The sequence below is a fragment of the Plasmodium berghei genome (genome assembly GCF_900002375.2).
Source record: "Plasmodium berghei ANKA genome assembly, chromosome: 9".
Lineage (NCBI taxonomy): Eukaryota > Apicomplexa > Aconoidasida > Haemosporida > Plasmodiidae > Plasmodium > Plasmodium berghei.
The window spans coordinates 1,314,633-1,334,278 of NC_036167.2; the positions used below are offsets into that span (position 1 = coordinate 1,314,633).

General features: G+C 22.4%; 8 protein-coding genes across 8 annotated transcripts; 5 read left to right on the forward strand and 3 right to left on the reverse strand.

Annotated features, from left to right (window-relative positions):
• Nucleotides 1-70: 70 nt before the first annotated feature.
• On the forward strand, nt 71-1,935 carry PBANKA_0936400 (conserved protein, unknown function; the record flags this gene model as incomplete). Its single annotated transcript, XM_034564972.1, has 2 exons — nt 71-1,614; nt 1,818-1,935. The coding sequence occupies 2 exons, from the start codon at nt 71-73 to the stop codon at nt 1,933-1,935; spliced, it is 1,662 nt and encodes a 553-aa protein (XP_034421715.1).
• A 1,399-nt stretch (nt 1,936-3,334) lies between these two features.
• On the forward strand, nt 3,335-4,384 carry PBANKA_0936500 (replication factor C subunit 5, putative; the record flags this gene model as incomplete). The annotated part of the gene is made up of 1 exon (XM_034564973.1): nt 3,335-4,384. One exon carries the CDS (start codon nt 3,335-3,337, stop codon nt 4,382-4,384), a length of 1,050 nt encoding a protein of 349 aa, XP_034421716.1.
• Nucleotides 4,385-5,007: 623 nt separating this feature from the next.
• Nucleotides 5,008-6,477, reverse strand: PBANKA_0936600 (conserved Plasmodium protein, unknown function; the record flags this gene model as incomplete). The annotated part of the gene is made up of 1 exon (XM_034564974.1): nt 5,008-6,477. One exon carries the CDS (start codon nt 6,475-6,477, stop codon nt 5,008-5,010), a length of 1,470 nt encoding a protein of 489 aa, XP_034421717.1.
• A 999-nt stretch (nt 6,478-7,476) lies between these two features.
• On the forward strand, nt 7,477-9,039 carry PBANKA_0936700 (ES2 protein, putative; the record flags this gene model as incomplete). Its single annotated transcript, XM_034564976.1, has 1 exon — nt 7,477-9,039. One exon carries the CDS (start codon nt 7,477-7,479, stop codon nt 9,037-9,039), a length of 1,563 nt encoding a protein of 520 aa, XP_034421718.1.
• Nucleotides 9,040-9,739: 700 nt separating this feature from the next.
• Nucleotides 9,740-11,099, forward strand: PBANKA_0936800 (conserved Plasmodium protein, unknown function; the record flags this gene model as incomplete). Its single annotated transcript, XM_034564977.1, has 7 exons — nt 9,740-9,801; nt 9,883-9,981; nt 10,077-10,211; nt 10,325-10,403; nt 10,527-10,586; nt 10,807-10,932; nt 11,058-11,099. The coding sequence occupies 7 exons, from the start codon at nt 9,740-9,742 to the stop codon at nt 11,097-11,099; spliced, it is 603 nt and encodes a 200-aa protein (XP_034421719.1).
• Nucleotides 11,100-11,185: 86 nt separating this feature from the next.
• PBANKA_0936900 (actin-like protein, putative) lies at nt 11,186-12,770 on the reverse strand (the record flags this gene model as incomplete). The annotated part of the gene is made up of 4 exons (XM_034564978.1): nt 11,186-11,206; nt 11,378-11,521; nt 11,655-12,589; nt 12,734-12,770. The coding sequence occupies 4 exons, from the start codon at nt 12,768-12,770 to the stop codon at nt 11,186-11,188; spliced, it is 1,137 nt and encodes a 378-aa protein (XP_034421720.1).
• Nucleotides 12,771-14,106: 1,336 nt separating this feature from the next.
• On the forward strand, nt 14,107-15,258 carry PBANKA_0937000 (mitochondrial ribosomal protein L11 precursor, putative; the record flags this gene model as incomplete). The annotated part of the gene is made up of 5 exons (XM_034564979.1): nt 14,107-14,194; nt 14,307-14,406; nt 14,617-14,737; nt 14,819-14,900; nt 15,113-15,258. The coding sequence occupies 5 exons, from the start codon at nt 14,107-14,109 to the stop codon at nt 15,256-15,258; spliced, it is 537 nt and encodes a 178-aa protein (XP_034421721.1).
• Nucleotides 15,259-15,667: 409 nt separating this feature from the next.
• PBANKA_0937100 (vacuolar protein sorting-associated protein 35, putative) lies at nt 15,668-18,639 on the reverse strand (the record flags this gene model as incomplete). The annotated part of the gene is made up of 2 exons (XM_034564980.1): nt 15,668-18,439; nt 18,535-18,639. 2 exons carry the CDS (start codon nt 18,637-18,639, stop codon nt 15,668-15,670), a joined length of 2,877 nt encoding a protein of 958 aa, XP_034421722.1.
• Nucleotides 18,640-19,646: the final 1,007 nt, after the last annotated feature.

Consider the following 19,646-nt stretch of genomic DNA (forward strand, 5'->3'; position numbering starts at 1 on the left):
TTGGGAAAATGTAAAGTAAAAAAAAAAAAAAAAAAAAAAAAAAAAATATAAGGGCTTAGTGTGTTTGCAAATGGAAACGGAAGTCAATATAAGTAGTAATGATGTAAAAATAAAAGAAGAAGAAGAAAAAAAAAAAAAAGTAAAGAATGATAAGAATGCAATAAGTAATGATGGATATAAAAAAATACCAAAGGATGTCCAAGAATATATTGTAGGAATACCAGAAAGTTGGGAATATGTAGAAAAGAGCAAAGGATGGTTTATTATAGAAACTAGTAAAAATTATAAATTTTATTTTAATAAAAGAACTCAAGAAAAAACGTGGAAATGCCCTAAAGAGATATCAGAATTAATAAACGAAGAAAATATAAATAATGATGTGGAAAATAGTAATAATTATGAACAAGAAGAAAATAGTGGGTATATAAATGAAATGCCAGAAGGTAACGTAAATAAAAGTAAAGAAGATGAAAAAATGGAAAAAATAATAAAAGAATATAAATCCTTATTAATTGAAAAACAAATAAATGAATTTAGTAAATATGAAAATGTTTTAGGAAATATATTATATGACAATAGATTTTTAAAAGTACCTAAAGATTTGAGAAAAGATTATTTTTATAAATTAATAAAAGAAATAAAAGAAGACAAAAATAATGAACTCAAAATATTAATTGAAAGCTTTCAAAAGTTGTTAAAAAAATTCGAAAATAAATTAGAAAGTATATATAATCATAAAGATGATATAATAAATTTGTTGAAGGGGAAAAAAGAATATGAAGGAAATCATACTAAGAAATGGAAAAATATAAGAAGTAAATTATTAGATAATTATTTAGACAAATTAATAAAAGAAAAAGAAGCAAAATTAGAACAAGAACTTGAACAAGATTTATGGGATTTTTTGAAAACCGAAAGTACAGGTGTATGGTTTAAAATTAAAAATACTTTAATGAAAAATAAAAAATATGAATTAATTTCTTATGAAAAAAAAAATAAATTTTTTGATGTAATTAGTAAAAAAATATTAGAATCTCGAAAACATAATAAAAGCCAAATAAATAAAAAACATAATAGTAGCCAATTTGAAAGACATGATAAAAATGAAAAAAATTTGTTCACTGTTTTTTTACATGAACGATTAAAATATCCAGATATTGAAAAAAGTTTAGAATATTTTTCTAAATATAAAAATTTGGAAAATAAAAAATTTGATGAACTTGGATTAATTCCAGATGATATATTAAATAACAAAAATTATAAACAAATATTTTTACCCGATAAAGATAAATATATGATATATAAAGATTTTATAAATAATTATATAAATTTAAAAAGAGAGCATTTTAATAAATTAATTTCAGAACTTTCGATAAATTTAATAAATAAATCTTTAGAACAGATAATACAAATTGTAGATGAAAATAATAAAATTTTTAAAGCTATAAAATCAAAACATTTAGAACAAATTTATGTAAATTGGAAAGAAAAAAATATATATGAAGCAAAAAAAATATTCAAAAACTTTATCATAAAATCAAATTATATTAAACATGATTCTGATCAGTCTGATAAATATACTAAGTTGCTTATAAACCTTTCAGAGGATGTTAGGTAATTTAAGATTCATTTTTATTTTATTAATCTATGTATTGTATATCTGTATAAAATCTTTTATTTATTACTTTAGTGAAATTATTAAAATAGTATCCTAAAAAATGTGAACATTATTTTGACTTTATAAAATTAGGGTAATCAATATTAACATCCTTTATTTTGTTGTCTACATTTTTTCACATTATTTCCGCTCTTTTCAGCTATCGTCGATTGGATTGCGTAGCCGATGAAAGGGATCAAATTATAAAAGATAGAATAAAAGAAATGAAAAAAGAACATGAAAAAAATAAAAATATAGCTGAGAAATTAAGTTTCTAAAAACGACATTTTATAGTTCCTCATTTCCACACACTCACAAACAAGCAAACACTAAAACATATATGACTGTATCATATTTCATGCAAATATCTGTATTCGTATATCTGTATGAACAATGGTTTTTCTTTTAAATAATGGGGTTTTCTTTTTGATTTTTTTTTTATCAAGAAAAGTTTAGTCTCACATTTGATGATTTTCCTAGCAAGCAAATATTTTTTTTTGTTATTTTATTTATGCATAAAAAGGAACTATATTTTATGTTGCCATTTTGATAATTTATTATTTTTTTTTTTCCACAAACTAGTTTCAATTACGTCTTTATTATTATACATATTTTGTTAATATGCAAGGGCTTCTTATCTTTTAATATTACATCATATTTTAGCTATCTCAGTAAAAAAAAAAAAAAAATATTATTGTATAAAAATAAATTTTTTATAACACATTTTAAAGAATTAATAAACAAAAAAGTGTAAATTTGATTTTTTTTCAAAATAATTATTACTTCTTTGCTTAAACTCTTTAAAATAATACGAATTATTTATCTCAGTCATGTAGCGAATTTATTAATTCATGTGAAATAAGTCTATGTAAAAGCATATGCACATATGGATGTATATAATACGTATATATTTTTTTTCATTGTTCATTCATTATATTATTACATAGTCCTCTAATCGGTTTGCAATTAAAAAAATAAAATTATCTCCAAAAATAGTAAAAATAATATATACCCGTTCAAATATGGAGAAATAAGCACATTGTCCCATTCCATGCCTATGCAAAAACGCCAAATATAAAGAGTTTTTTTTTTTGAACGAATTTAATTATATCAATATATTTTTTGATGATAAAAAAAAATATAATATACACAATCATAAGTATGCAAGCGTTTATTTATTTTTTACAAAATTTATTATATCCATCCTTTTATCCACAATAGGAAAATAAATTATATTTTTATTTGTAATTATTATTAAAGCGTGAAAAAGAGAAAAAGAGGGGGAAAAAATAATAATAGTAATAAATAAAATAAAGGACTAATTTGACTTCAAAAAGGTGTGCATTTAATTATTTATCTTTCGTTTTGTTCAATCACAATAAAAAATATATGTTTTTCATATTTAAGATATATTGGTTGGAAATAACAAAACGTTAGGCTATTTGATTAATTAATACCGTGTATGTTGGAGTTCTTTTATTTATATTTATACGTAGATTGCATGCTTTTTCTAATTTCATATTATAAGCTAATATTTTATTCATTATATTAATTTAGTCTCGTATATGCATCCATTAAGTGGGAATTAGCACACACACATGTGCATGTATTTTTTTTTTTCTAACCATATTTAATTATTCACTTTATCATCTAATTCTACATTTTGATATTTTAAGAATGTGGCTAGAAAAATATGCACCGAGAAACCTTGACGAATTAAATATTCATAAAGATATAACTGCACGTTTGAAAAAGTTGAGTGTGCATAATGATTTGCCTCATATAATATTTTATGGAGCCCCGGGCGGGGGTAAGAGTACAAGAATTGATTGTCTAATAAAAGAAATTTTTAAAGATGAAAAAATAATTCGACGCCCCGAAAATATAACTAATACAGAAAGTAAAATAAATATAAATGTAATACAAAGCAATTATCATTTAGAATTACAATGTTTTGAATTAGGAACAAAAGATAAAATTATAGTACAAAATATAATAAAAGAATTATGTAGCTATAAATCTAGTGCATCTTTTTTTTCAAAAAGACCAATGTATAGAATATTTGTTTTTAAAGATGCTGAATTTTTAAGTGAAGGTGCACAAGCCGGATTAAGACGAACCTTAGAAACTTATATAAGAAATGCTAGAGTTATATTACATTTAGAACATTTATCAAAAATTATTGAACCATTAAAAAGTCGATGTATATGTATAAGAGTTCCATTACCAACTGAAGAAGAAATATTTACAGTGTTAAAAAATATATGTGATAATGAAAATGTATCATCAAATTATAATTCGACAAATTTTTTTAAAACATTAATTAATATACATGGAAGAAACTTAAGAAAATGTATTATGGCATTAGAAATGACAGTTTATTCAAATTCAGATAAACCTCATCATTCTATATCAGTGGCTCATACTTATATTAATGAATTATGTAATTTTGTTTTTATAAATCCAACACAAATTAAAATCAAAGAATGTGTAACAAAAATACAAAGTTTAATAACTTGCCAAATACCCGTTAATTTTATTTTTGAAACTACTATTAAATATTTATTAAACAGTAAATATGATAATAAACTTAAATATTATTTTTTAAGATTATCATCTCATTTTTCATACCTTTCAGAATGTTCATATGACAAAAGTATTTCACTCATTGCATTTATTATAAATGCAAATACAGCCATATTAAAATATTCCTCATCCAAGAAATGACTAACTATTTTATAAATATTGTAATTCATATATTAACATAAATAATGAATTTATTAAACTTTTTTTTTTCTGATTTCTATCGTTTATTTTTTATTTTTTTTAAATTATGCACGTTCATAAATTGACCTCATATCCCGGACTCAAATTTATGCCTATACTATTATGACACCACAATTTGCTTGTATATGCGCACACACAATTTTTCATTTAAGCTAGATAAAAAAAAATAAATATATTACACATATATATATATATATATATATATATATATAATTAAAACGTTAAACTGACTTCCGTACGCAATTCGAGAGGAAGCCTTTAGTCATATACGTAGCTGTGTGCAATTTATTATTTTCTTTATCTTATTCAATTTTTATTCTACATATTTACATTCATTTTCATTTTATTTCTTTTAATATTTTATTATACTTTTTTTCTGTACGTATTTATATGCAAACAATTACAAGCTCGCTTTAAGCGGCGTTTAAAAATTTATATATTAAAATTAGTTCGCAAAAAAAAAAACAAAACAAATCAAATCACTTTTATTAAAGAAACTATCACATGAAAAAAAATATATATATACACCCACATATTTATTAGAGAAATGAAATGGAGAATAGTTATATTTTTTTAATTTTGCAAATGTATAAAATTCCAAAAGGGGATTTATCTGGAAGGGAAATATAACCATATTTTGTTTTTTCGAAAAATTTTAAAAAGCTTGTATTTTTTTTAAATTCAGAAAAGTTCTTTGCATTTGTGCAGGAAACATTAGGATTGTTATGATATGTACAGGATTCAGGTGTTCCCATTTTACAATGGCAAGATATGTGACTATCATTTTCAATGGGGTGGTTATGCATTATTTCCTCTTTGTAAACTCGTTCGTATTCATCCTCTAAAAAATCTAAAATTTGAACTTCCTTTTTAAATTTTTTAATAAATTTTTCAATATTATAATCATTTTCATAGTGAGATAATGCACATGTCGAATAAATTATAACTCCATTTTTATGAAGCAAATAAAATGAATTGACAAGTAAATCATATTGAATATTAGAATTATTTTTAATAGAATTAAAAGTCCATTTATTTATATCATTTGTCCCTTTTTTTATTAAATGTTCATCAGTAGAACATGGAACATCCAATAATATTTTATGAAATTTTTGAAATCTGATAAATGAATTTAACTGAAGCCCATTATAGTTAGTTATATGTAAATTACCCGATTTTATTAAATCATTTGGTAAATGCTTATACAATACTTGTTTTAGTCTTTCATATCTTCCTTTATTATATTCGTTAACAACAAGGCATCCTTTCATATTTACTTTATAATAATTTAAAACATTCATACAACAATTTATTTCAATATATTTATCGTTTAGAATATCGATGCTATTAATTCGATCTAAAGGCGAAATATCAAAACCAAATAATTTATTTGCAATAATAAGAGATTTTCCCCCTGGGGATGCACACATATCTAATACGTTTTCATTTTTTTTTACGTCTAAAAAATAAGCAGACAAAAAAGAACACGGGTTTAAATAATATGCTAGTTTCTCTACATTTTCAATCATTCCGTCATATTTTATAATACCATCTATATTTAGTAGCTCTGATCTACTTATTGTTATTTTTTTATAATCCAGATTTGATTCAGTTTTTTCATATAAGCCATTTTTTGCATTATCCTTGCTGGTATTATATTCCACAATGACGTTACAGTCCAATTGAGAAGAAAACTTTATAGAGTTAGAATTTTCGTTATGTTTGCAATTATTTCGAGTTATTATTTCGTATGATATATTATTATTATTATTTTGTGAAGTATCAGAATAGGTTAATAAATTAGCATATTTTTCATCGACAAATAAACCACCAAAACTCGTTTTCACTTTTTTATCTTTTATCATATACAATAAAACTTTGAGTATATTAATATAATCTATTTTTATGAAATCATTTATAAATGCAGCTTGGATTGCTTTTCCTTCCTCTAATTTTTTCATCAGCGCTTCAGCTCTGTCTCCATATTCTTTTTTCAAATTCAAAAAGTAGCCCACTTTTCCGCTACATTTCATTATTTTATTTAAAATAAATATGAAAAAAGTATAAAAATTATTTAATTAAATAAATGATTATTACTTCTGTATATTTAAATATTTATACTGGTAATTATTTATTTACTTATTACATAATTCTCCTTTTTTTCTTGGCTATATAACTAGCGATTTATATGAACAATAATAGAAAGCAGGATGTACGTTTTGCGTAATTATAAACTTGCATATTTCATAAATTATACATAGTATATCTTTCTTTTTCCCATTCTCTCATAATTTGTTTCAATTTTAAAAAAAATTGTATCAAGTCTCAAAAATTATGCAAACGAGTTATTTTATTATACGACAAATCCGTTGTTTTATATTATGTACATATAAGGACGAAATTTTTAATATGCATATAATTTTTTTTTTTTTTTTTTTTTTTTTTTTAAGCCTAAATTATTAACATGAAATATATTTTTCATTATTATTTCTTACTGTTAATAATAAAAATATACATATATCATAAATAAAATAAGAAGAAAACATAAATAATTATGTAACAATATATTTTGTTATCCTTTATGTTGATTAAAAAATGGGATAATTTGATTTAGTATATATATATATATATATATATATATATTATATGTAATTAACGTAAATGAAAACAATGTAACAAAAAATTACAGTGAGAAAAAGCCTTATCAAATAATTTATGATTTATTTTTGAAGTTTGTGTTAAATTATTATTCGCTAGTTTGTCCTACTATATATGAAATGTAATTGAAGATATAAATATAACTAGCACATATGCCCTCAAAAAACATACATGTTTATACATATGTAGAATAATACTTAAAATATAAAGTCATCATTTAATACTCTAAATAATCTTGTGCATAATTTATATGAAAAACTTGTACATGTTTCAAGGAATATTATATTTCACACTAACTGAAATGCGAACAGACAAGTTATAAAATAACATGGATTTTTGTGAAAATTTAAATGAAATAAAGAAAATTTCATGCTATGGAGAATACAGATATAACTTATTTGGAGGGAAATAAAAGTCCAAATGATAAAGAAAATAATGTAGAAACACATAGGAGAAATGAAAATAAAATTTTATTGAAAGATGATAAAAATTTAAAAATAATACGTTCCAAAAAAAAAGAGAAAAAAGAGGATGATGAAAATGAAAAAATTATTTTATTTGAAAATAACGAAATAGTAGAATATGATGCTAGCTATTTTAAAAATCAAAATAATAATATTGTATTAATGGAAGAAGATTACTTAGAAGTTTTAGAATATTTGATAGAAAAGACATTTTTTCCAGATTTACATAAATTGAAAAATGAAAGAGGAATGATAAGTAATTGCGAATTTAATAATAAAGAATGCAATGACATGAATTATAAGAATAGTAATATGTGTCCCCCTTCTCCAAATACATTTATTGATGAAGATAACAGTATTTATGAACTTATGGATAAATATCGAACAGATTTATCAAGTGATTTACAAAGTTGTAATAAAAATAATATATTAAGTTGTATTGACGAAAAAAAAAAAAAAAAAATTGATAAAAACTCAAAATATAAATTAGTTGTACTTCCAAATGGTAAAAAACATAAAATAAATTTAAACATAAAATTAAGTGATTTTCAAAAATTATATATATCAGAAGATAATAAATCTTTTGAATATTTATTAAGAAATATGAAAAATAAAAATATAGAGAAAAATATGTATTCTATAATTAAAAGAAATGAATATAATATGAAAATGGATTACATTGAAGAATGTACAAAAAATGGAATAAAATGTGATATGCTTCATATGAATAAATCAGAAAATGAATTATATCCTATGAGAATTTCGAATGGCTATAAATCAAGTGAAAATATTTTGAACAGGCAAGATAAAAATAAAAATATAATAGCTTATAAAAATACCAGATTTTCAGATGAATATAATGAAGATATTAAAAATCAAATAAATCAATGTGAAGAAATTAAACAAATGAAATTATTAAACAGAGATCGTGAAAATAAAGAAGATGAAATGATTAGCAAAGGTGTTTTTAATTTATTACACGAAAAAAATGGATATAAATATGTCAATACTCCAATTATAGAAGCCGGGAAAGGATTAGATAAAAGCCCAATTATTACGTGGGGGAAAATTATGAGCACTCCAATATTGTTAGAAAATAATGAAGAAGAAAATGACGAAAAAGAAGGAAATAGTGGAGAGAAAAATAAATTTGACTATCCCAACTTAAATAAAGAATCATCAAATTGTGATATAGATAATTATTTAAAAAATGAATTTGCTTTACAAAAGTTAAATAATAGAGAAATAGCTGCTGAGAAATTACAAAATAGTTTAAGAGGTGTAAAATATAATAATAAAGAAATTTTAAAAAAAAAAAGATTTAATATGTTAGTTAAAAATACATGTAATACAAGCTCTCGTATGTCAACAACTTCATTTAGAAGTTATGTTCTTTCAAGAAAAAGCCAAAAGAGATTAAATGAGTTAAGCCAAAAATCATCTTTAGCATCGCAAATTTTAAGAAAAAAATAAAGTTATATAATGGGAGGTACATAAAAAATATAAACACACATGTAGATATACTAAATGATTGGATATATTCCAAATTATGTTTTGGTACATATATATAAAACTATATTTCGTTATCTATTGTGGGAATTTGAAATATGCTAAGGATATTGAAAAAATTATGGATGAAAATTATTCAAAGATAATTACCTAGGTATATTATTATTTGCACATTAATTTTATAAATAATTTGATGCTATGTTTATTATTAAAATGTTGGAGTCTTTTTTTTTATATTTTTTTTGTTAATGATTTCAAAAATTTTATTAATTTTTGCAAAACTATTTGCTTTACAAAATGAGACAAGCAATTTTTTTCACGCATTGTTATTTTTTGATTTTTTTGTGTTTTTAATAAATTGAAAATTATATTTTTATGAAACGATTAACTGCCTACATTAAATAATATTGATTGGCACTTTTTAATTTGTATCCAATATTTATGTATATATTTTTTCCATACCCACTGGTATATATATTTCATTTTTTTTAAGCCTTAATGATGATTTCAAATAGGTAGTATTTATTTTAGTTAGCTACAATGCATAAAGGATACGTTTTTAGTTTTCTTCTAATTTTCTCAAATAAATATTCCTGACTTTAAAGAAATAAAAAACGTACACACAAATATATGTGTATACCTCAACATATAAATGCTTAAAATCATGGATTTAATAAAATTAATGGACTATGGAAATATATCACATGACTATAAGGTCCTCTTAAGGTTACAAATATGAACATCACATATGTTTTTTCACTGTTAAAAAAGTTGAAAAAGTTGAAAAAAAATATTAATTTTTAATAGAGAAAAAAAGAAAAATTCGGAAAAAGAGCGGCTAGCTGCACTAGTGATACAAAAACATTTTAGAGGATTCTTAGTTAGAAAAACAAACATAATTTATAGGTAATTTTTTTTATTATTGTTTTCCCTCGAAATAGTAATACATATATGTATATACTTGTAACGACAGTTGTTAAATATGATTTTTATCATTTTAGACACCTTTTAAATAATATAAGAAATAACTTAGAAATTTTAAGATGCAAATATTTACTAAAAAAATTAAAACGAGAAAAGTTAGGAGACCAACGTAACATGTATTTATCAGACAATGCCACCAAAATACAAAAAATGTAATAAAAAATGTCAAAATATGGAAAAATGTGACAAAAATATTTTTACTCTTTTAAAGTATACAGTATTAAAAATTGTCATTTTTTCTCCTTTTTTATATGAACACAAATAGATTTCGTGGATTTTATTCGAGGAAATATATTCACAATTATTTTAAGTGGAAAGAAAATATCATTGAGATCGATAAATATGTGAGAATAATCAAACTAGTGCATATATATTCAAGTATTTATATTTTTAATGAAAAGTAATTGAAGTATGTATAGTTATTTGATTTATCTTTTTGTTATATTTAACTTTCTTTTTAAATATAGGTAAAAGGTCAAAAAAATAAAATGCTATACGAAATCGAAGAGAAAAGGATAAAACAATCGGTATGATAAAAAAGTTTTGAGATTAATTTATGATAAATTGGAAATGCATATATGTAAAAAATTGTAAAACATGTAATGAATATTTTTACATAAATATATAAAAATTGAATATTTATATAATAATACTATGAATAAAATAAAAATGGAAAATCTATAACATTATAGAAATAATATAATTTTATGTGATTAGTCAATAAATATTGTTTTCCTCATTTTTTAGGTATATGACAAAAAAATGAAAGATATTAAAATTCATAATGTTGCAAAAAATTTGCATCATTTAATATCAACAAAGGCACAAAAGGGAGTCTATAATTATAAAATAGAAAATATAATAAAAAATCAAGTAAATATAATTAGAATAAAATGTGTATATAATCATATGTCCTTTTTTAAATGAATGGGTTTATATTTCAGACTTTTTTTGGATTTTATCATTATGGTAAACTTTCGGTTTTTTATTTTATATAGCAAGAAAATATAATAAATAAAGTTAAACGAGACGTTAAATAATAGAAAGCTTTCATGGGTGGTATATTGAAATACCAAATAATGGAAAAATGTATAAAATGAAAAAAAAACGGGAAAGATAAATTGAACTAAGTTAGCTTTAGAGTTGCCTATAAAAAAAATATTAAAATAACCAAAGTCAATAAAATTGAAAAGCAAAAAAAAAAATACATACAACTACAATGGAAATTTCACGAAAGGACATTACTAAATGTGGGTCATATTTTCTAGGCCAATAAATATCGTTTTGTATACTCTATTTGTTTTATTTTTTTTCTTACTTTGATCAAAAATATGTTATCCCCTATTTCTTCATATTCGTCCTTTGATACCCACACTCCTCTTTGAGCATCTCTCAATTCGGGTTGTGAAAATATTTGGGCACCACACCAAGCCATAATTCCTCTATTTTCGTGTGCATGCACCTGAAGATTAAAAAGTAGAAGCATCAAAGTAACGGTTCAAAGCGGCGGTATATAGTTAGGATTTAGTCGTAAAGGGAACATAAAAGTTTATAAATAAAATAAAGATAGACACAGTTTGTTCATTTAAAATTACCTTTACTGCAGATCTGGCATTTTCAGGTGAATTATTTTTGATTTCACGTTCTAATCGTTCAACTAAATTTGGAAAAAGAGAACAACCACCCGATAAAATAATGTAGCTACTTAAAATTTTCCGATTTTCAATAGGACAAGATAAAATAGATTTACATACAATATCAGAAATACTTAAATTATCTCTATGACATAAAAGTGGATTAAATAAAGCTTCAGGAACATAAAATCGTTCATGTGAAATTTCTATAGTACTATATCCATCTCTTAAAACATCCCCATCAGGTAATGTATATGTAACTGTTAAATCATCTCTTAATTGATCTTTTGGAGGGTTTAACGAACAAAAACATAATGTTTCTTTCATAATTTTTACATATTCATAAGATTTTCTCGTTGTCATATTATAACCTATATCACAAATTAATTTTTGCATAAACATAGTTAATTCTTCGCCTCCAAAATCGGAACGAATAACTGAATTTTTTTCTATATACCCATCAAAAATTGGTATACATTGTGTAACCCCTTCTCCTATATCTAAAACTAAACCTGTGGTTAAACCTGCTGCATATATAGACATTAGTCCAGACACAGAAATGTTTATACTTTCAAATCCAAAATTTTCAAAAAATATTTCTCCCATATTTTTTCTATGAGATATAGAACATAATGGTGGTTCAGTTAATAATGCACTTTTTACACTTTTATTTGGATCTACACAACTTATTGCATAATCCCATATGTTATTTGCTAAGTCCCAATCAGATATATGTCCATGATCGAATGGCCTATATATTGATAACTCTGATTCATGAAAAAATGCTTCGTCGCCCACATATGTTTGATTTACATCTTTGTTTCTCGAATTTCCAACTACTGTTGGGAATACTATTGCCGGTAAATTATGGGTGTTTAATCCTACTTTCATATAGCCTATATATTGAGAAATTAATAAAAATAGCGAAATTGAGGATAATACTAATTTCCATGTAACTTTTTTTTTTCTGAACAGCAAGGTATTTTTTTTATAAATTAATAAATTAACTTATTTGCCTGCACATGCAATAATTTTTTTACCTGAGCCATTGTCAATTACAATTGTGTTATTATCCATTCGTATAAGGTTATGTATGTTTAGTTATTTAATATTATGTTTGTCTGAGTAAGACTATTTTGTAATTTTGGTGTGTATATATATATATTTTATTATTTTTCAATTTTCATTTTTTTCTTTTTTTTAGATTGTTAGCCAATAAAAAAGTCAAAAATTAGGAAAAGGTAAATGCTATGAAAAAATAATCCCCCCAAATGTCCAATAACTTAAGCTCAAAGAAAGGAAAATAATAAAGAGAAAGGTTGTAAATAAATCAATAAATATATAAACAAATGCATAAAAAAATAATGAAATATTATCAAAATTAATATTATTAGTAATACATGCTTCATATATGCATTTGAAAAGCTATTGAGATATTTTCCCCGTGAAAATAAAGGGCATACACACATTATTTGGTTGTCCTTTGTGTTTTACGGAGTTTTTATTATTTTTACTATTTTTACTATTTTTATTATTTTTACTATTTTTATTATTTTTACTATTTATTATTTTTACTGTTTTTACTGTTTTTATTGTTTTTACTGTTTTTATTGTTTTTACTATTTATCCTAAATGTTATGGGAAAAAATCATTACCCGCTTATCACATGGCCCCAATAAACCGTATTGTTCGAAAGTTAGGAATTCTTTACAATTGTTTCACATTTCCAGTAATAAAAATGAGAAAAAATATAAATTATAAAATATAGTAAAATATAATAATAGAATAAATAGTCTGAAAAAAAAAATCTATAATAATTAAATGGTTATTATGAAAATGCACATATTAAAGTATGAAATAGGAATATAAAAGTTACCAAACTTTTATTAAAATCGGCGTGGTTTAAAAAATCGGATTAAAAGTTACATCAAATTGAAACTCATAAAAAATAGTTTTTAATACATATTATCTACTGATAAAGGGAATAAAATAAGTATAAGAAAATGTACATTCATAATATGGCAACAAAATAAATCATTTATAAGTTTTTTTAGACTATATAAAGAGTTTGGTTAAAATAAAAAAAAAAAATATATATATATATGTATATTTACTGTTTCTTTTTTGTGGTGAATATTATTTTATAACATAACTTATCATTTTGATTATGCAGGAATGTGTCATTTTAAAAAAATACGTATATATACTTAGAAATATTTCGAACATTCACAATGAAAAAAAAATGTATAATCCCAAAAAGTTTTAAAATTGTAAGTTTTAAAAAAAAAAGTTGAATCCCCCACTTGTGAGTTCTATTATATTTTACACATTTATGTAAGTCAACATATATATCGCAAATATATTATTCATGATCTCATTTATTTTTATATTAATTAAATGTAGTAATTATAAAATGTCAAGAATAGGACGTTTTAATTTAATTGTCTTGGCTGGTTCTCCTAAGCCAAGTGCAAGCATAGGACAAACCCTCGGCCCTTTAGGTAAAGTTGCACATATCAATAAATAGATAAATATATTAATATGGGAATTTAGAATATATATATAGATAGATATATAGATATAGATATATGTATAACTATTGAATATTTATAGGGATAAATATGATGACATTTTTCAAAGAATTTAATGAAAGAACAAAAAGCATATCAAAGAATGTTCCAATTCAAGTTACACTAGAACCACTTAATGATAGGTATCAATATTTAAAAAAAATGTTACAAAAAATAGAATATATAAAAATTTGTTAATAAAATAATATCCTATTTATATCATTTTATATTGATATTGTATAATAAAAAAAATAAATTTATTATCCTAGATTTTGTAAGGAAATAATACACACACTTGTTATTTATATTTCATTTTTATAAATACTTATTATATATTTTTTTTACCATTCTAGAACATATCGATTTTATTTGAGAACCCCAACAGTTGTATGGTTTATCAGAAGATGTGCAAGGGTTCCAATTTTTAGTTATGCTCCAAAACACAAAATTGTTGGTGCTATAACATTATCAGAAGTATGTTTATTTCATCATAATTCTATAATTTTTTATTTTTTTGTTTATTCATTTAATTGCCTACTTTATCATCATGTGCAGGTTTTCCACATCGCGAAGTGCAAACGTATGGACCCCCCCCTGATCAATATGTCAATTAAAAGTATATGCAAATACATAATCGGTAAAAAATGAAAAAAAAAGTGAAAAAAACATGAAAAAAACAAACAGAATGATGGTAAATTTATTCACATTGAGATTCATGTGTAAGTATACCACCACGTTTGATACTCTAACAAGTATCTGATACATCTTAGTCTGAAGTTTGTATTGTCAATATAGATAAATATTTATATGCCCATTTTTAATAGTTTTTCTTCTAATATTTCCATTTAGGTACATGCCAAAGCATGGGAATAAAAGTATGCCGAGAATTGAATGATGAAGAAAATAAAAAATATTTTGTTGATGTTAATCAATTAGACAATATTAAGAAGGAAATTAGAACAAAAAATAAGTTTCAGAAAAGGTCAAAAAAATAAATATCTATATATTTTGAAAATTATTTATTGTAATTTTTAGATTATTCATTCGAAAGTATGATCTTGATTTGTTATTAATAAAACAAAATATATGAGCTGCATAAAATACTAGGATAAACATATTAGTTTATCAATATGCACAAATCAAATAAAAAAATGAAAAAAGAATCGGCATATCGTCATTTCTATGCATTATATATTCAGGAAAAATATTTATTCCTTATTTGAAAAAAAAAGAACTCATTGAGATTCATACAAAAAATATAAAATGTGAAAGTTCAAAATAATAGAATAAATAATTTGATATATTGGTTGTGTGTTATTGCATCGATCATTTAAAAAAAAAAAAAAAAAAAAATACAAAGCATATACAAAACATAAATTAATCCTGATACAATTTTGTGAGCATTTATTTACTAGGAAAATAAGCATTTATATTTTCAAAAAGAGTTTGATTGGTTTGTTTCTTAATTTGTATGTCCTTAATAATTTGTAAATATTCTTGATTAACCGAACTATCTTTACAAATATCAGAATAGTATTCTTGGCATATATCTATGAGGTAGTTAATAACTTTTTCAGTAACTTCAATATTTAACGATTCATAATAATATAAATATTTTTTTAAAGTATGAACAAATAAGAATATATTATCACTATTCGATTGTATAGCTATTTCTGCATTTTTTAAAGCTTTCTGTAAACATTCATAAGTTTTTGTGCTATTTCTATATTTTTGATTTTCCCAATATAAATGAGAACACATTAAAAGTCCAATACATTGATCTTTTTTTTTTAACAATTTATTAGCATGCTGGCATAATTTTAAAGCAACATTATTATAATTTTCATTATCCAATAAGTTAATATATGACGATAATATACCAATAGCCCATATTATACATTCAAATTGTTCAGATGATAAATTAATATCTTCCTCATATATGATTAATGATTGAGTAATAAATTCTAAACAAATAGCTTCAATATTATCAAAAGATATAAAAGAATAATCGTTTATAAATTTATCATATTGATCTACTACTATAGAACTATAAAAAAATATTTTAAATGCTAAAATTGGTATTTTATTTGATATAGATAATAAATTAGTATGTATGAATTTGAAAATATTTTTTGCATATTTATTATATTGATTAATTTCTTGTTCACTTAATATTATTGTTTGTTGTTCATAAGGATTTGAATTTATGTTTGTTTCTTTATTTGTAAAATCGTTAAAATTTGGATCATAGTAGCTGTCTTCACGCTTATTTTGTTCAGAATCAAATTCGGAATTTAACAAATTTATATTTTCATTATTTTCTGGAATTGATATACCAATAGCTATTATTTTTGTTACAATATTTAACAGAGTGAATATAATACTCGGAAGTAACTGACTAAAATATATACTATCATATATATAATTATAAAATAACATAGATGTGTTATATTTTTTATCTATATCATTTGTGTTTGTAATAATATGAAAAAATTTTGATATTTTTTCTGAAGTATAAATAATTGAATTATTTTCAAAATTAAATGGATCTTTTTTATTAATATTTTTTTTGTGGGTCGATATATCTTCATAAAAAATGCATGAAATAAATTTTAATATTTCTTCTACATTTTGATATGCCATTTCTTTATTTTTGCATTCTATAATAGCATCAATAATATTTAAACTTAATTTTTTTTTATATTTATCATTTATACTATTTAATAGATTTTTAATATTTTTAGCTTTTAGTGCATTTAATCCTAAATGATTAAATGGTAAAACAATAATATTTATGACTTGTTCAGAAATTTCATCATCATTTATATTAATATTTGACACGATTTTATATGCCAATTCAAATAATTCATTAATTGTTGTACTATCATACATACATATACATAAAAAAATAAATTCATATAAAACTTGAAGCATTTTTATTATAATTTGAATAATTTCTTGTTTATCTTTTTTAATATTATTATTATTATTATCACTATTATTTCCGATAGAATTTTTGTGAATATTATTTTGGTTACTAAATTTAGGTATATTTTGAGACGCATCTATATCTTTGTTACTTTGGTTTAAATTAGAAACTTCATCATTAATATTTATCGAGTTTGTGTGTACATTATTTATATTATTATTTTTATCAAAATTGTGAAAAGATGTATCTAAAGTGTTATTAAAACAGTCAAATTCGTTTCTACATTGTTCAATTGTTCTATTAACATATATAACAAGATGATTATAAAATAAATTAAATATATCGATTTCTTTTGGAAACTCAGATTTATTATGCTCAACAAAAGATCTTAATCTTTTTAATAAAGTAATAAGTATATTTTTAAAATCAACAAAATTATTTAATTTTAGAATCGAATTTAATAACATCTCTAAACTATATAAATGGCATTCATCACTAAATACCTGAACAATGGATTCAAATATATATTGTTGAATTCGTGAATCATTGATATTAGATAAATATAATAATAATTTTGGTAAACATTTTTCTATATAATATTGTTTTGTCATTCCTTCTAACTGTGACATTCGAACTAATATCGATCCTACTAACATTTTAACATCCATTTTTTCTTTTAAAATTTTTATTTTATTATTTTTTAAAACATTATCATCTATATTTGATATATTTCCACCAATTGGAATTACTTTATCATTCATTCTATTCCACAATTTTAAACTTTCATAAAAATTTGTTAATAAAAATTCAAACGCATCATCAATATTTCCACCCCCTGCTTCTTCGTATTCACTCCCAGTATCTGGTATTCTATCTTTACACATCTGTATCAAAAAATATCTCAAAAATAACCCTTTTAAAGGATGCTGTATCCCTTTACATAACTCTGTCATATCTTTTAAAATATATTTTGCTTTTATATCTTTATTTTTTATGTAATTTCGTCCAACAATTATCAGCAAATATAAACGTGGTATTATGTTTCCTGCATGTTGCACACTTTCATATATATCTATAAATTTTTTTTTATGTTTTTTTTTATCATTTATGAAGCTATCCAAATGTTGCAATTCGTTAAATATTAGCATGTATAATTCATAGTAATATTTTGGAGATAGTTCTGTGGTTTTTAATTCACACAACATGTTGGATGCATGCTTTAGAGTATCCCTTAAAGATCCATTATCCTATAAAGTTGAAAATGTTGAAAATGTTGAAAATGTTGAAAATGTTGAAAAATGTTGAAAATGTTGAAAAATGATAAAAATGTTGATTTCCTTACCAACGCTTGCTTCATAAAAAAACTTTGTTCCTTAACAACAAAAATGCATTCATCCAATAATCGTTTTTGGTCTACTACATGATTAGGTTCTTTATATGCATTCATATTTACTTATTTTTATTTATCACTTATAAATGTGTATAAACAAAACTCGTTATTAAATTTTCCTATACAATATATAAGCCCTATTTTAAAGGTTTACAATATATTTGAACAATTTAATTATATGAAAATATTATCGTGTAATATATAATTCGTTATATTCTTTTAAAACATAATAAATAATATCATATATAAGTGGACATTTCAGTGGAAAATTAAATATGTATACTAAAAGAATAGACGATTCTCTAAATGTATTTTTGATAAATTATAAAAACTTTCATGGGCATATATAAACATGTGTTTAAAATCAGAAAGTGCTGATGCCACTTTTTACGTTCAAAACGAAAAAAATGGGGGAAAAAAATTTATAATTCTTAATATTTCTTGTAAAAAAGGGCAAACGATCTCGTTTTTTTTTTTCTTTTCTTTTTTTCTTTCTTTTTTTCTTTTTTTTTTCTTTTTTTTATTGCAATTTTCTAACTAATGATAATCCTTTTTTTTAATAATAATATAAGTATTTTATAATAGCTTACATTTTTTTTACAAAAATATGAATATTGTAAATATATTTTACTACCTAATTATAATTTTTTAGTTTAACTGCACAAATGTGTAATGTTTAGAGAATAAACATATTTTCGTTCATAAAAAAATATTAAATATTTAAGTCCGAAAAAAATGTATGTACATAGATGAGAAATATGAAATGGAAAAAAAGAAAAAAAAAAAAACATGCAATCAACTTTATGTTTATTTTAAAAATATATATATATTTATTTATTATTTATTTTTCATTATCTTATACCTTTTGAAAGTCCCCAAAAAGCACAATTTATTTTACAAATATTTTTTGAACTATGAATATATGTGCTCGCATTTATCACATTGTATTTTTATTTCCCATATAATTATTTTTTGGCAGAATTTTTAACACTATTGCTATTATGCCATTTATTTGGACACTATAACATATGTTGCATAGTTGTTTACTATTTATATTTTATTTA